This window comes from Anomaloglossus baeobatrachus, chromosome 4, assembly GCF_048569485.1.
Source record: "Anomaloglossus baeobatrachus isolate aAnoBae1 chromosome 4, aAnoBae1.hap1, whole genome shotgun sequence".
NCBI classification, from domain to species: Eukaryota; Metazoa; Chordata; class Amphibia; order Anura; family Aromobatidae; genus Anomaloglossus; species Anomaloglossus baeobatrachus.
In genome coordinates, this window is record NC_134356.1 from 613,575,994 (window position 1) to 613,593,966 (window position 17,973).

At 47.6% G+C, this 17,973-nt stretch overlaps 1 protein-coding gene across 2 annotated transcripts in view; it reads left to right on the forward strand.

Annotated features, from left to right (window-relative positions):
• The window catches only part of VAMP8 (vesicle associated membrane protein 8), a 51,682-nt gene extending 34,468 nt beyond the window's left edge, over positions 1-17,214 (forward strand). The window contains exons 1-3 of one of the 2 annotated variants that reach the window (XM_075346232.1): positions 3,456-3,513; positions 14,277-14,441; positions 16,775-17,214. In XM_075346232.1, the coding sequence (XP_075202347.1) occupies positions 3,502-3,513; positions 14,277-14,441; positions 16,775-16,918 (321 nt within the window). In that variant the 5' untranslated portion in view covers positions 3,456-3,501 and the 3' untranslated portion in view covers positions 16,919-17,214. Of the gene's footprint in view, positions 1-3,455; positions 3,514-14,276; positions 14,442-16,774 lie in introns of those variants that run through there. The other variant, XM_075346231.1, reaches the window with a different exon arrangement.
• The last annotated feature ends 759 nt before the right edge of the window (positions 17,215-17,973 follow it).

The window sequence follows — 17,973 nt, forward strand, 5'->3', positions numbered from 1 at the left end:
CTCCGGTTCAGGTTGGGCTGTTGCCTTCAATCGGGACTTGGTTGCTGGGGGATCTACGTCCCCTTCATTGACGGATTTGGCAAATCTGGCGACTCCTAGCCTTGCCGGGGTCCGAGAGGCCCCTGCCCTGGTGCTGACTGTCCTTCGGTCCACTGCTCCAGACCACCGGGCACCCAGCCAACGGGGTCCTTCCAGGAACTTCCAAACGGTCCCCCTCCAGACAGTCACCGCCGTCGCTGACCTTGCTGATCTGGCCCTACACAAAGCTGGACCCTTCAGGCTTTCTTTCTCTTCTGTCACTTCACTTGCTTTCCTCCTTTTTCCACTTTTCTACTTTCACTTCTTGTTTACTCCTTCACTCTAGCTCCTCACTCCTACTCCTCCCTGAGCTGAACTCTGTTGTTTACTCAAGCTCGTCCCTGAGCTGACTGCCTGGTTTTCCCGCCTCCAGAGTTGTGAGCTCCTCGGTGGGCGGAGCCAACCGCCTGGCCCACCCCCTGGTGTGCATCATCAGACTCCTGGAGGAAGGCAACAAGGATTTGTAGGTTAGCTGTGATGTGCATACCTGGAGTGTGGGGTGTGGTGGTGTGTGACCTGTGTCCCCTGGCTTGCCCAGGGCGACACACCCTCATACAGTATGATGCCCTGCAGTGGCCCCCACACACAGTATGATGCCCTGCAGTGCCCCCCACACACAGTATGATGCCCTGCAGTGCCCCCCACACACAGTATGATGTATGATGTCCCATCCAGAATGGCTGAGGCTCAGCATGCGCCGTCTAGTGATGTAATTGCACTTCCTATAGTGTATCGATAACCATGGCATTCCAGGGATTCAATGCACTGATGTAATCTTTATTGATGGGTCACTACATGTAAAGAGCTCTGAGCATCTTGTTCAATACCGTGTGACTTGTTCAGACAGCCATAATGTGGGCACATTACCAGTCATACCAAAGCCGCAAGTCCCTCCCGAATGTGGCTATTGTGACATTCATAGGGATCTAGGGAGCTGTTAGCTCTGGTTAATACTTGCGACAGACCGAGTTTGTCCATATTGTGGATTCTATAATGTACCGTTATGATGCAGGCTAAAGATACGTTCCCACAGACTGTATTTATTGGATGTCCTATACTAATGAGATTTCTTAAAATTATATGCGCTATGTTGACACAACACACTGCGGCTTTTGCACAAGTGACTGTAGTGGAAAATCCGCTGAGTTCTGGATGTGTGGGAACTTAAAGGGAACCTGCCAGGTCCTGTATGCACCCAGAATCACAAGCAGTTCTGGGTGTATATTGCTAATCCCTGCCTAACAGTCCCTGTATCTGGTAGCCTATGGTAGATAGAGATCTATCAGACGCTGTATTTCGGCTCAGTGCGCCTGATCCCAGACTTTCGGTCATGTACAGTACATGAGTTTGAAGCCAGGACGCTTACCCCAGGCTTCATAGTGCGTATGACCGAAAGTTCAGGATCTTGCGTACTGAACCGAAATCCATGAGTCGGACGCGATGGCGGCAGAGAGGTGAGCACGACCATCCTGTGATGCTGCACATTCATTAGCATGTTAGCACATCCACAGGGGCGTGTTACATGCTGGGGGGGACAACTAGCCAAGAGAACAAACACACTTGGGACTAGTCTCTGCGCTCATTAGCATATCATAAAGGAACTTTAGAAATACTTTTTTCTAAAGATCTCTTTATCTATGTTACTATAGGCTGGCACTTATAGGCAGGGATTAGCAATATACACTCAGTACTGCTCGTGGTTCTGGGTACATATTGCACCTGACAGGTTCCCTTTAAACCCTCTGTGGAACATACTTAGTTGTTTTCAGGAGTTTTTGGAGCAGAGACTCTCAAAGTCCACAAGACATCCAAAAAGCATGAGTTTTCATTGGTGCGTTAGTGCTCCAAAAACTCATGGAAAAAAGTGAACACGCCCTTAGGGCTTTTGTTCACATATGTATTCCCCTCCCCACATGTTTACACCCATTGAAAAAAACGCTGCGTTTTACAATAACAGTGAAATTGATAAGGTTTCTGGAATCTCATGCATTTGTTGCTTATTTTATTCCTTCCAGATTTGAACCATCAGTGTTTGGACTTTTTTTTTTTTATTTTAAAAATACGGTACACCATGTCATTTCTTTAGTGTTTTTGCCAGGGCTGTGGAGTCGGAGTCGGAGTCGTGGAGTCGGAGTCGGAGCTCATTTTGGTGGAGTCGGAGTCGGAGTTGGAGTCGGTATAAAATGCACCGACTCCGACTCCTAAAATATATAATAAATTGGGGACAGGAGTGCAATGCAGAATGTGCTGAATATTTTACTAAATAATAACATTTAGTATAATGCTTATATTTAAGTGAAAAATTTATTGTAGTATAATGTGAACATCAGACATTTAATTGTTTTTATGATACAATAATCAAGATATTTGGATAGAACATAAAATATTTATTGGATACAACTTTAGAACACAAAAAACTAATAAATTGTAAATATGTAATATTATATATATATACACAGTGTATATACACACACAAGATATATATGTAATCTACTGTATATTACATAGTGTATTACATATTTACAATTTATTACAGTTTTTTGTGTTCTAAAGTTGTATCCAATAAATATATTTTATGTTCTATCCAAATATCTTGATTATTGTATCATAAAAATTATTAAATGTCTAATGTTCACATACACATATTCATGTACTACAATAAATTTTTCACCTAACTATAAGCAATATATGTCGGAGTCGGAGTCGGAGTCGGAGCAAGAGAATTTGAGGAGTCGGAGTCGGAGCAAGAGAATTTGAGGAGTCGGAGTCGGAGCAAGAGAATTTGAGGAGTCGGAGTCGGAGTCGAAGGTTTGGCTTACCGACTCCACAGCCCTGGTTTTTGCAGCATTTTTCACCCATTCAAAAGAATAGTAAAAAAAAAACATTAAAAAAAAGTGTTTTACGCAGCATTTTTCATGTCAGTGCTCTGGTTTTGCTGCAGAAAAAGCTGTTGCAAATACTCAATGTGTGCACATAGGCTTGGTGGTAGTGGAGATGAGCGGATCGGTTCACGGGTCTCTGGCCCAGAGTCCATGTCAGTGGTGTCCAGCGGTTGGACGGGAGACACGCGAATCTCTTACATTCCGGCGTCCCTGACACGGGATGTGATTTGTCGGGGCTGGCACAACGTCATCTGTGCATCTATTTGCAAAGTAGCCCCAAAGACAACTCCGCAGACACACGGGTACTGACGTGGAGACGGGCTGAGCATTACTTGCTCCCCGTATATTGCTCACATGATGACATTACAACACTGAATGACACAACGAGTCATAGAACTAGTTCTCCCTGCATAACCGATACTGGCACAGTCTGTGCACAGCTATTGTTGATACTTCCAGCATTATATATTGCTAATGTGAAAAGCAATAGGGAAGCTGTGACCGGTGCAGAAGTCTGTGTCACACCAAATACGCTGGACAGATGTTGCGGCAGGTTAGTCTTGGTATATTTTACTTTAGAGTCCAGGTTCCTTCCTTTTACATCTCTGGTGGTTGTTAAAGGGAATCTGTCAGCAGGTTTTTGCTACCTTATCTGAGTGCAGCATGATGTAGGCAAAGAGATCCTGAATCCAACAATGTATCACTTAGATTACTGGCTGCAGCCGTTCTGGCACAATCAGAATTTTTAGATTTAGCCATGTAGCAGAGCTGAGAAAGCTGCCCCCGCCCATACCAGGCTCTCTATAGAGATTGTACATTGACAGTGAGTTGTCAATCAGAGGAGGGGTGTGCCGGACAGCCATGCACAGGATATTGATAAGTGTCCTGCTGCTTAAGCAAGCATATCAAATAAACAGATCGGACTGTGACAAGACAGGCATCCTTGAATTCTCTGTTTAAACTCCAGTCCTTACGACCCCCAACAGGTCGTTTTCAGGATTTCCTTAATATAGCACAGGTGATGCCTTGATAATGATTACATCACCTGTTCAATAGTAAGGAAATCCTGAAAACATGACCTGTTGGGGGCCATGAGGACTGGAGTTTGGGAAACCCTGGTTTAAACCCTTGCAGCATGCACTCTTCAGATTACATAGCAAAAACCTGCTGACAGATTCCCTTTTAAGAGCCTGAATCTTCAGAAACTCTGGAACTACAAGTCTCCACATGCCGGCATTATAATCTTTCCTCGCGGCTTCTAGGTTACAAGTTCATATACAATGTAGCCGACCAGCCCTCGCTGACTACAGATGTTTGTTTCTGTAGTCGGCGCCCTACAAGCCAACTGCAGATGTGTCTATAACCAATGCAGGCTAAGCCTGGGGCTGCCAGCTACGTTATTGAGGATCACTTTTTGGACCCCCAGATTCTAGTCTTGGGGAGATCCGTTCTATAGAAACTAGTAGAAGTAATTGTCGTCATAGTTATTGATACTACACATCAATGGATTGTATTTGGCATTTTGGGGTTGTTAGTAATGGGGACATAAGAATACCCATTTTTAACAAACCTCCTGTAGTACCCCACGATACCCAGGAAGGCCCTAACCTGCTTCGTGGTCAGGGGTCTAGGCCACTTCTGGATCGCCTCAACTTTGTTAATTTGGGGCTTAATCACTCCTTGGCCTATTACGTAGCCCAAGTAGCGGGCTTTCGTGAGCCCCAACGCATATTTCTTGGGATTGGCTGTCAATCCGGCTGTTCAGAGCGCGTTCACCACCGCTTGTACCTGTTCCAAGTGGGTCTGCCACTCGGAGCTGTAAATAATGTCATCAAGATACGCTGATGCATATGCCTGGTGGGGTTCCAGCACCAAGTCAATCAACCTCTGGAACATGGCCGGAGCGCCATGTAACCCAAAAGGCAAGACAACATAGTGGAAGAGACCCTCCGGCGTAACAAAAGCAGTTTTCTCCTTGGCGGACTCCGTCAGTGGCACCTGCCAGTACCCCTTGGTCAGGTCGAGCGTGGTGAAATATCGCGCCTGTCCCAGCCTATCAATCAGCTCATCCACCCGGGGCATGGGGTAGAGATCGAACTTGGATATTTCGTTCAATCTCCTAAAGTCATTGCAGAACCTTAAGGAGCCATCGGGTTTTGGTATTAGGACAATGGGACTAGCCCATTCACTCCGGGATTTTTCGATGACCCCCCAGGCGTAGCATTGTCTTCACTTCCTCTGATATGGCTTGTCTTCGAGCCTCCGGCACCCGGTATGGCTTCAGGCGTACCTTCAGGTGAGGCTCGGTGACAATGTCATGTCGTATCAGACTGGTTCTACCAGGCAGTTTGGAGAAGACATCGGGGTTCTGCTGAACCAGCCTTCTGGCCTCTCGCCTCTGTTGCTTGGTGAGGGCTTCTCCAATCCTTACTTCCGGTTCGTCGTCTCCGGAGGTCGCTGGAGCCGGGTTTGAACGGCCCGAAGAGGAGAGAGATGGGGGAAAATCAACCATCAGGCTTTCCCGTTCCTGCCAAGGTTTTAACAGGTTGACATGGTATATTTGTTCAGGTTTCCGCCTACCGGGTTGCAATACCTTATAGTTGACCACCCCGATTCTTTCCTTTATCTCGTAGGGGCCTTGCCACTGAGCCAGGAATTTACTCTCTGCCGTGGGGACCAACACCAACACCCGATCCCCAGGGTTAAAGGTCCGCACGGTGACTTGTCTATTGTAGCGGCCGCTCTGCGCGGCCTGAGCCTCCTGTAAATGCTCCTTCACAATTGGCATGACCGCGCTTATGCGGTTCTGCATTCCCAAAATGTGTTCAATCACACTTTTATGGGGGGTGGACTCCTGCTCCCATGTTTCCTTTGCCAGGTCCAACAATCCCCGGGGATGTCGCCCGTATAACAACTCAAAAGGCGAAAACCCCGTGGATGCCTGTGGCACCTCTCGGATGGCAAACATCAAATAGGGAAGCATCATATCCCAGTCTTTCCCGTCTTTGGAAATCACCCTTTTTAGCATGGTTTTCAGGGTTTTATTGAATCGCTCCACTAAACCGTCCGTTTGAGGATGATACGCAGACGTACGCAACTGCTTGATCTGGAGTAGCCGGCATAGCTCTTTGGTCACTTTAGACATGAATGGGGTCCCCTGATCCGTAAGGATCTCCTTGGGCAACCCCACCCGGCAGAACACCGCAAACAACTCCCGAGCTATAAGCTTCGCCGCAGTATGTCTGAGAGGTAACGCCTCTGGATACCGGGTGGCATAGTCAACGATCACTAGGATGTGTTGGTGCCCTCGAGCGGACTTTACGAGGGGCCCCACCAGATCCATCCCTATCCGTTCAAAAGGGACTTCTATAATGGGTAACGGTACCAACGGACTGCGAAAGTGGGCCAGGGGTGCGGTAAGCTGACACTCCGGGCAGGTTTCGCAGAACCGTTTTACCTCCCCAAAGACCCCGGGCCAATAGAACCTTTGCAATATTCGCTCCTGCGTTTTCTTGGCCCCTAGGTGGCCACTCATCAGGTGTTTATGAGCCAAGTCGAGGAACCGCCGGCGATACGGCTAGGGCACCACCAACTGCTCTACCACCACGCCCCGTATTTAATCTACCTGGTAGAGCAAGTCCTGCTTAAGAGCGAAATGGGGGTACCTTACCTGGGCACCTGTGCCACCCCGTCAACCACTGTCACCCGACCCCGGACATGTATTAATGTAGGGTCCTGGAGTTGGGCTGTCCCAAATGTATCCGGGGACGCCTCCAACTCCGGGATGGGCTCGACCATCTCAGCCTCTGCTGCCAATACCTCCTAGGGGTGACCTATCGGGTTCACATTCTGTCCCTATCATGGGGACCCTACGGCAGGCGTCCCGGATTCGGGATTGTCGGGCTCAGGTCCCGGACTGTCCAATACCTGAGGGGACTTAGAAGGCCCCTTCCATAGAGTCCAAAAATACGGCAGATCCCTTCCTAGGATCATGTCATGGGGAAGAGTGTTCATAAGTCCCACCTCATGTTGCACCTGACCGCAGGGTGCTGTGATGGTGACAACCCCCATGGGATAGTCTCGGCGGTCCCCATGTATGCAAACCACCCCCACTGTACGTCCTGTGGCCTTTACTTAAGCCATTAGGGTTGATCGCACAAGGGTCACTAAGCTTCCGGAATCCAACAAGCCTGTAACCGGACATCCATTCACCTGTATTTGGCACAAGTGGGGCTCAGTCTCCGGGGAGACAAGGTCCGCGGTACACACCGCCTGAGCATACATTGAACCCCGCCGGGTAACCCCACAATCCATGGGCTCCGTGGTGAGTGGACACTGGGCTTCCATATGTCCCATCCGCTGGCACCGCCAACATCTAATAGGGAAGGAAACCTCCTTGACGAGTTGTCGTTTAGGGTACATAGCCTTCCGGACCTCAGGGACGGCGGGCGCGGCCTCAGACGGGATGGTAGCGGACTCCCGCACCGGTGTCAGCGGTGGGTCCTTGGCCCGAGGCTTGGAGGGGCCGGACCGACGGGCGGCACGCAAAGTCTGTGTCCCGTATCAAGTCCTGCGTAGCCACATGCCGCTCCACCAGGCACACTAATTGGTCCAGGGTACTTGGGTCGCCCTGTCCTACCCACCGTTGAATGGTGACGCGTAAAGTGCGCACAAAGCGATCAACCACTACCCTCTCCACCATTTGCGCAGGGCTCAGAGTGTCAGGCTGCAACCACTTCTTTACCAGATGCAACAAGTCATAGGCCTGGGAGCGTATGGGTTTGACTTCCTCATAGAACCACTTATTTACCCGCTGAGCCCGTGCATAAGTATTCGCCCCCAACCGAGCAAGAATTTCGGCTTACAGGGTCTCATATTCTATGGCATCCTCGGTACAGAGGTCCAGGTACGCTTTTTGGGGCTCCCCCGTCAGATAGGGTGACAATACCTCAGCCCACGGGGGGGTCGGCAGCTTCTCCCGCTCGGCCACCCGCTCAAACACAGCCAGGAACGCTTCCACATCATCCCCGGGGGTCATCTTTTGCAACGCTTGTCTCACCGCCTTCCGGACGCTGCCGTCGTCACCCGGTCCCGGGGTTGTTGCTGCCGGTCCGGCACGGATCGACTTGGTCAGGAGGACCATCTGTTCTTGGTGCCTTTGTTCCTGCAATTGCAAGGAGTGCTGGTGCTGTTGCTGCTGACGATCCAACGACCGGAGCAGGTGTGCATTGGTCTGTTGTTGCTGTGCATTAGCCTGAGCCAGCTGCTTTAGTATGTCCTCCATGGTGCCGCCGGGTTTGGGCTGTAGTGTAGCCGCTCGAATCCAGGACATGCGCTACTGGGTCAGCAGGGATGGATGCTACACCTCACCGGGCTGACATGCCCACGTTCTCCACCATCTGTGAGGTAACGTGGTCGGCTGCGTGGCAGAAGACACGGGATCAAGGCGCCAATGGTCACAGCACACAGTTTATTGCACAAAACCAAATCCAAAACAGCACACAATACGTTTTCCGGAATATCCTCCTCCAGAACCAACAAGCCAGATTCCAGAAATGGCTCACATGTGCTTCTTCGGCAGAAGCTTAGGGAGTTGTGTTCACTCCCTCACACTAGGGGCTCACACCCCGGTTCCTGTTTCCTTTTAACCCACCTTTCAGCCTGCAGGGAAACGGCAATAAACCCTGGAGTGGAGTTGCTTTCTATACATGGAGGGAGCACAACCGGGGCGAGACGTACCGGCCGTCATAGACAACCCCGGTCACAGTCTCACAACACCCAGAGCTGCTCGTGGTGCTGGCTGCATATTGCACCTGACAGGTTCCCTTTAAACAGGTACTGTAGACAAAGAGCGCATTAACGTAATCTGCACAAAAAAAGCAGCGTAGGACGCGTCATGCCCCCCGCCTTCAGAAGGGGGGACAAAGATTGACTAAAGAGGAGGTACCAGAGCCGGAGAACTGAGACACCCATCCGCACCACCACTTAGGTGAGTATTATAAAGTGATTTTTACGTCCTACACAGCAGCCTGGGCTCTTATATACAGTATTCTGGAATGCGGTATATAAGGGCTCACTGGTTGTGGCCGCAGCTTAGGGCTAAGCCACATGGCGAGAAAAACAGTGCGAGTGGAGTGCGATAAAACATCGCATTCCACTCGGACCAATTCTAGCCTGTGTGTCAGCACACATGGGCGATTATTTTCTCAGCCCTAATCGGACTGAGAAAATAATCGCAGCATGCTGCGACTGTAAGCTGAGACTTTCTCTCGCACCCATTCAAGTGAATGGGGCGAGAGAAAAATCGCACTGCACTCGCGGTACACCGGTGTACTGCTAGTGCAGTGCGAGAATTGCTATAGCCGGCTACGCAGGAGAGAGAGGGAGAAATCCCTCCCTCCCCTCCTGAGTGCCGGCCCGCCCCCCGCAGCTGAGGTCTGCTCGCACGAACGGACCTCAGTTGCAAAGACACAGGCATGACACTCGGCTCTGCTGTACTGCCAGCACGAGCCGAGTCTCATGCAAGTGGATCGCAGTAGTGCCCGTGTGGCCCCAGCCTTATAGTCGCCAAATCTGGTGACAGGTTCCCTTTAATTACTGCCAAGAGAGCAGGTTTTGCCTGCAAAAACGCAAGGTGTGAATATAGGCAAGTCTTGTCACAGGAACGCTGTAAAATGGAGACCTCTCACTTTAGGGAGGGGTACAAAGCCCACTTTTTTTTTTTTTTTTTTTTTTTTTTTCCGGGTCAAGGCTGGCCTATAGGAAAAAAAATAAAATAAAAAAGAAGTCCTGGCAACTTTGGGATTGTTGGCTCATCAGGCAATGTTTATCAAATTCAACCGAGGGATGGGCGAGACTATAGGGAAGAGCTAAAACAGTTTACTAAACGGTTTGAGACCTTCAGCTCCGGCTGTCGTTACTCCACTTTGAGGTATACCATGTTCCCCTCTGTTGTCGGGGCTCGTGGAAAAACCACCAAACTTTCACTTTTTTTTTTTTTTCCCACTACTACACCTTTGTTAATGTGAGAACTTAAGTTCTGAAATGTCACCAAACTGCGACTATTCCGTCTTCCAGGCCTGATCAGCCCCGGCTGGTGTTGGCCTCGTGCCTGAGACACCAGATCTCGAACGGTAAATGAAAACTTGTGCGTGGAATAAAGCACTCTGTGTAGAGGCAGAAAATCTCTTTAGAATGAAGATTCTTCTGCTTATTGCTTGGAAAGTAAAGAAAGCCATCTCTATATTGCTGTGCGGCTTCCACTCCTGCCCTCTTCCCCCCCCCCCCCCCCCCCCCTTCCATCTGATCCCTCTATCCTATTACACGCGTTCCTTTGGACCCGGCCGCTCCTTATGGAGAGGTTCCTATACGAATTGTTGCCATATGTAAAGCTGTGGGTGCTGTGTACTTTGTGATTTACGTGTTTCCGGGAAATGATTTGTTTAAGACCTGTTTAAAGTAAATATTCGTGATACAATCAGGCTCTCGCTCTACATTATGCTGCTCTCAGACTAGGTGGTAAGATTGGTGACCGATTCCCATTCAATGACCACCGATCGGCATTATGTGGTCGTTTCCAGGCCTATGTGCATGAGCAGGTCGCTATTATGATCGCTCTGTGCCCATACATTGTGCGTTATCGGCGACACAGCGCTCCATATAAGCAGGTATCGGAATAACACTCATTGCACCCCGTGAATGAGCAATTTTTATAAGCTTGTCTGAAGGAAATGTGCAGAAACTCACACGTAACTGTGCCGTAATGAGGCTGCCATGTGCTTATGCTATACGCTAGCCAGTGATAAAGGCAGATCGAGTTTTCTGTATAAAATCGTGCAGTGATTCATGGAGGTACTATCTGGAGGCACATGGACTGCTTAATGACATACAATAGACATGACAGCTCTTGGACGCCATAGTGGTGCAGGGACTGCCTTTCGTGAGGCACCGTCTGGCGGCGCGGGGGCCTGCCTCTCGTGAGGCACCGTCTGGCGGCGCGGGGGCCTGCCTCTCGTGAGGCACCGTCTGGCGGCGCGGGGGCCTGCCTCTCGTGAGGCACCGTCTGGCGGCGCGGGGGCCTGCCTAGCACCAAGAGGAAATGGTCCTTCTTGTAAGAGGTGCTCGACAGCTGTATAAATTCTTTTAGGCAATCTGTAGTTTAAGTAAATTGCATAATATAGTTCTCACCAGCACAGATTACCTTTTTGCGTGCCGAAAGCCCTTCTATATTACTGTGTGTAAGGTCACTGCTGCCTATTCTACTGCCATAAATTACGGTACACACCCGCTGCTTCCTGCGATGTCCATTCTTGTGATGTCCATTCTTGTGATGTCCATTCTTGTGATGTCCATTCTTGTGATGTCCATTCTTGTGATGTCCATTCTTGTGATGTCCATTCTTGTGATGTCCATTCTTGTGATGTCCATTCTTGTGATGTCCATTCTTGTGATGTCCATTCTTGTGATGTCCATTCTTGTGATGTCCATTCTTGTGATGTCCATTCTTGTGATGTCCATTCTTGTGATGTCCATTCCTGTGATGTCCATTCCTGTGATGTCCATTCCTGTGATGTCCATTCCTGTGATGTCCATTCCTGTGATGTCCATTCCTGTGATTGTCCATTCCTGTGATTGTCCATTCCTGTGATTGTCCATTCCTGTGATTGTCCATTCCTGTGATTGTCCATTCCTGTGATTGTCCATTCCTGTGATTGTCCATTCCTGTGATTGTCCATTCCTGTGATTGTCCATTCCTGTGATTGTCCATTCCTGTGATTGTCCATTCCTGTGATTGTCCATTCCTGTGATTGTCCATTCCTGTGATTGTCCATTCCTGTGATTGTCCATTCTTGTGATCCCCCATGTGTATCAGTTGTATGCATTGTGTTCCCACAAGTGACATCTTTCCTATGACGTTGCGCCATTTTTACCCTTAGGTTAGTTTCTACATTCTTAACGGCCATTTACATTTTTTGCACCGTCCTCCTTTTTCTGTTCTACGTCAGGACCCGCAGATCTTTTGATCTCTAAACCTCCCGTCCATTGTTCTGTCATCCGTGCCGTTCAAGTACATTCATTTTACCTATATTTATATATCAAAGCGAATGCTGCAGTCACCGAGCCTGAAGCCAAACACTCTCCATCCTCCTAAAAGGGGCGGTAAACCTACTGCTTATTTACGTCTCTGTTGTTCGACCATTAAGGTGGCATTACAAATTAGATTAATGTTCGGAAAAACAATCCAGATACTTAAAGGCTAATTATTCGCAGTTCCCTGCTGGGAGATATGAGGCATTGATGGCTCCACATTTACGGATGCTTACCGGGAACTGAACAGGACCGATATGTATCATGTACTAGTCGCCGTAGGTATCTGTAGACGCAACGTAATTGGCGCCACGTCTCTTCTAATGTGGAAGTCAGTGATGCCAGCAATAACCCTTTATGGGTGGTTGGCAGCTGCCAGAGGTCGCCACTCCTATCCTTCCATTCAGAAAGCATGCTCACCAGAGGTGGGGGATTCGAGGAATAATTTTGGTTTTGTTCAGCTGGCGAGTATTGAAAGTATATATATCCAGGGTACGTTAAACATATTTTCGATATTTGTGCTGTCTCTGTGCACAAAAGACCATATACTGACCGATGAATGTAAGTGTGCATGTGGGTGAATCACCGCATGCACCCATCTTGCCAATTTTGTGGGCCAATTTTTAGATCTAAGGAGCCCATGAATCTACATGTCGCATGGTCATCATTGCAGAACTCATAGTGGTTGTCACCAGTGGCATAACTAGCATCTGATGGGCCCCAATGCGGAGTTTGAGCCTGCCCCCCCCCCCCCATATTTCTGTCAGATCTATGGGCCATTTTAGGATTCTAAATCCTTTAAAGACATACGAGTTGCGCCCCCTTCATTGTGTAGTAATGTCCCCCATCCTGTACTATTGTCCACTATCCTGGGCCACTTCCTGGTATGTAGCCACCTTCATCGTGCTATATAGCCCCCTTATCCTGGTACATGGCTCCCCACCACGCCACACACAGTAAAAAAAATAAATGATTGTACTCCCCTACCCTGCACTCCCCTCGGCATTTTCCTGAGATGCTGGCATGTTGGCAACTGACCAGTGTGTAAGCGGCGAAGTGCATGACGTCCTAGTCATGGCCCACTTACAGCACCGGCAGCTGTCAGCATATTCTCTGCTCCCCATGCCCAGGATTGTGTTCTTGGGGAGCAGTGAATATTTATGGCCTTAATTGGTGGCCGGCACATCACAGTGCAGGGACCCAACAGGTCTCTGTGCTGCAATGTATTTCAGCTGGATGCGTGTCCTCGGACACACACCCATCTATATCAGGGGTTGGGCCCGGTCGGTACACTTGTGACATAGCAATTTCAGACTGCTACATGGCTGATCTTTACATTTATGCAGTGATTTAATTCACCCAGATGAGACTGACCATTAGAGGAGGATTTAAAGACCTATTACTAATTTAGATGATGCCCCAACGATAAATGAAAAATTTGAGCCAGTCGGAAACATCCCTGTATGGCACCATTTCAGAGTAAACCTACTGAACACTGGCAGACATATAGGCAGTGCGGTTGCACCGGGGCCCAGCGGGGAGAAGGGCCCCCTCACAACCAGTGTTTGACTGGCTTGGCTAAACAGCGTGCGCTCCGGGTCCTCAGCGGGCCCTCTGTGCTAAATATAGAGGAGGTCCGCCGCTGATAACCGCGGTTGTTTGAATGCGCCTTTGGCTATCAACATCATTGCTATGCGCCGAGTATGGACGTCAGCATGCAGCGCATAGCAGTGATGTTTAATGGCCATTGACCTATCAAAGGTCGCACATGTTTGCGAGCGGCCTCTGATTGGCCGGCGGCCATGAAACGTCACTGCTGTGTGCTTGGAACTGCCATCAGCGCACGGTGCAGAGCAGTTATGTTTAACGGCCATCGCTGCTTACTGCTGTGCCGCGGAGGCTGCAATGACACAGCGTCAGACTGCAGAGACTGTGAGTGCACACTGAGGGACAGGGAGAGAGGGAGCAGCGTGGGGTGGGTGGACCACATGGAAAATGGGGGGTCTCCGTTCCCTCTCCGTTCCCTCTTCGTTCCCTCGCGCAAAAATGGGAGCCCGATGTTCCCTCTGCTTCATGAGGACACCAGTGTTATCATTGACAGTTGGTAAGGTATACTGTAGTCCTTACATTGGGGTCCGAAAGCTACCAGTTACACCAGTAGATATAACTAACTGGCTGACCTAAAGGTTGGGTCTTCATTCTACATTTTTTTTTTTTTTGTATTCTTAGGAGACAGCGGGGCCTTCGCCCCAAGCTGCCCCAGATCGTGTGAGGGACCTGCAAAGTGAGGTGGAGGGAGTGAAGAATATCATGTCACAAAATGTAGAGCGAATCCTAGCTCGAGGAGAGAACCTGGACCATCTGAGGAATAAGACGGAGGACCTGGAGGCCAGTGTGAGTATGCATGTCCTAATCTGTAAATGTGGCCTGGGCATTATGTACCCCCTCCCGCGGGCACAGAGACACCTGCAGGAGCTGCATAACTCCTGGGCTGTGAGTTCAGCAAGTTCTGATGTAATAACGTTCCTTATGAAGCTGTCACTCGGTTTATTGGCTCAAGCCCAGAGGACAAGCTGTAAGGAACAAGATACATGGCTTACACATCAATATTGTAAAAGTCACCAGTAGTCACATTTTTTTCTTTTTTTTTTTTTTTTTTTTTTTTTTTTTTTAAGCGTTAATCCCATCTAGTAAACCGATGGCAGATCTCCATCAGATACTCCATTTTATAATCGGTGAAGGTCTGACTTCAGCAAAAATAATAAGGGCCTTCCTATGTCCTCTTCACTGTATTTTCTGGCACTGTGGTGCCCCACTACTTGCTGTGCTGGAAACTACGCTGAGGCCTCATACAAATTAATGGGGAAGGCTCCATTTCCTTGCACAGCTGGAGATTAGAGCAGTGCTGCTTTGCAGGAAAACCCAGTGAAGAGGACACGCTAATATTTCTACTTTCAGGATTTGTAGGGTCCAAATGTCGACCCTCCACTGATCATAAAGTCATAATACTCCTTTAATAGGTGCAGAGCTGTATGATTGCTGGTTTTTGCAGCAGCATTACACTAGCTATCCATGAAGTGTCAAGTGGGCATATACTGCAGCTGTAATTATTGAATACGTCACTAATTTTTTAAGTAATTTTTCTAAAGGTGCTATTGCCATGAAATTCTCACCAGATGTTGTAAACAAGCCATCCAATCTACGCAGGAAAATAAATCAAACCATATATGTCTATAAATTATGTAATGATGAGGAATGACCCAGGTAAAAAGTATTGAACACATAAAGAAAGAGGAGCAAAAAGCCATGGAAAGTCAACGCTAGGTGAAATCTATCAGCTGGCTCAACTGGTGGTCTATGAAGAGGTGCCACACAAGAAACATCTCATGATTGGTAAAACTAGTGAGCGGTCTCTAGACCTTCACAACCTTATTGTTGTAAGACCTTCTGATGGCATTGGTTGCAGAAGAGATTATACACTACTGAAGGTTCCATTGAGCACTGTTGGAGCCCTAGTTCAGAAGTGGAAAGAACATAATTTTACCATTAAACCAGCCATGTGCAACTGCTCCCCACAAGATTTCAGACAGAAGAGTGAAAATAATTCTATAGCTCCCCACAGGTGGTTCTCAACTCTTCTCATAAAGACCTATAATCGGTAGGGCCAATTGTTTCAAAGAAAACAATAAGTAATGAACTGAACCTCCTTGGCCTGTATGCACATTCGCCACGCAAGACTCCATTGCTGAACCAGAAGTATGGTCAAGAGCATTTAAGGTTTGTTCAACATTTAGACAAACCTGTGAGATACTGGGAGAATATAGTCTGATCAGATGAGACCAAAATTGATCTCTTTGGATGCCATAATACACAGCATGTTTGGAGGCCAAAAGGCAAATCACCCCAAAACCCAAAAACTCCATACCAACAGTGAAGTTTGGTGGTGGGAACATCATGGTGTGGGGCTGTTTGTTCTGTATGCGGCACTGGCAAACTTCATATCTTTTATGGAAGGATGAATGGACAACTGTACAGAGACATTCTTGATAAAAATCTGCTGCCATCTACCTGGATGATGAAAACGAAACGAGGGTGGACATTTCAGCAAGACAATGATCCCAAACACACAGCCAAGCAAACTCTCTCAATTGGTTTGAGAGAAAAAAGTAAAGCTGCTAGAATGGCCGAGCCGATCACAGGAGCTGAATCCTATAGAAAATTTATGGAAGGTCCTAAAGCTCCGAGTTCTTAAGAGCCGACGGGACCTTCAGGATTTGAAGAGTATTTGTGTGGAAGAATTGACCAAAATCACACCTGAGCAATGTATGCCATTAGTTTCTCCATACATGAGGGATCTTGAGCTGTCATCACCAACAAAGGCTTGTCTATGAAGTATTAAATTTCAAATGGCGTGTTCAATACTTTTAACCTTTATCCTTTCTCATTATAAAACACAACTTAATTTATGGTTTGATTTCTTAGCCTGTGTGGATTGGATGGGTTGTTACCTACATCTGATAAGAAATTAATGTCAATAGCACCTTTAGGAATATATTTACTTAGAAAATTGGTGACGTGTTCAATAATTTCACCTGATGGACCTTTTTGATTGTAGAAGTACATACTAATAGGAGTATTAGATCACTATATAGAGCATCACTGTCCTCCTCGAGAACTTTCTGATGATCCATTTTATTGTCCATTAACCCGATCATTGTCTTCCGCAGTCTGAACACTTCAAGACCACATCGCAGAAAGTTGCCAGGAAATATTGGTGGAAAAACGCAAAGATGATCGCAATAATTTGCGTGATTGTTGGAATCATCCTGTTGCTCATCATCCTCTTGGCCACCGGTGTCATCCCCACATAGATCTCCTCTATTACCATGCTCTTCTTCATCTCTCTTGCTCTGATCCCGAATGAACCCCAATGCCTGGTGCAGAAAACCCATCATATGACTGATTGTGAGCCCGCCAATGTCTGAGGGTATAGAACACGCCCGGAGGGATGGATCCAGTGTCTATAAGCCACTGCCCTGTGTGTATACATACATGTTTGTACTGGGATGCGATCTCTTTTCTTGTATGGCCAAATGTAGAGGTCGTTGTCACTGTATTGTCTCAATGTTCTGTGATTAGAGCCATTTGATAAACTGATCATATATTTTTTTGTGTGTTCCTATGTGCCTTAGTGTTGCAGCCCGAGCTTACTGTTAGCCGAGCCCTCCAATATCTGTGGGCTCAGACGACGACTATAATGGACGAGACAAGAATCCGGCATGTTCGATTTCAGAAATTCAACATGCCACATCCTTGTATCGTCCATCATCATCATCGTCTGCTGCATTGTCAGCACTTCCTTCATTTTTTTTTTTCTCTGCAAGAAAAGCCGCCGCCAGATTCTGGCAGTGGCTCTCCTATAGGGTAAACTGGGGCTGAGTGAGGGCTCCTGTATATGAAGCCGAAAGAGAGAGCTTGCGGCCAAATGATTGTATATGGGGCCCATTACAGTGAAGGTAGATTGTGTATTGTGTCCTGCAGGATCTCTGTACATCCAGTAAAGGGAGTATTTATTCATGCAGGGTACGGGGCAAATCATAGTGGTCTAAGCAAGATAAGCCGGCATCCAGGATGAGTAGGAGAAGTAAGGAGGCAAAAAACAAAACTGGGTAAACATACATTTTTTTTATTTTTTTTTTGTCTGTTACCCCTCTTAAGCTGTTGTTTCAGAAACCAATAAAGTAAAAAAAAAAATATAAATATTCTATTATATTTTAAAATATATAATCTATTTTTTTTATTGGTTTCTGAAACAACTGGTTAAGAGGGGTGACTCTAGACAAAAAAATGGAAAAAAAACAATTATATAATTTTATTTTTTGTTTTGTCTAGTTACCCCTCTTAAGCAGTTGTTTCAGAAACCAAT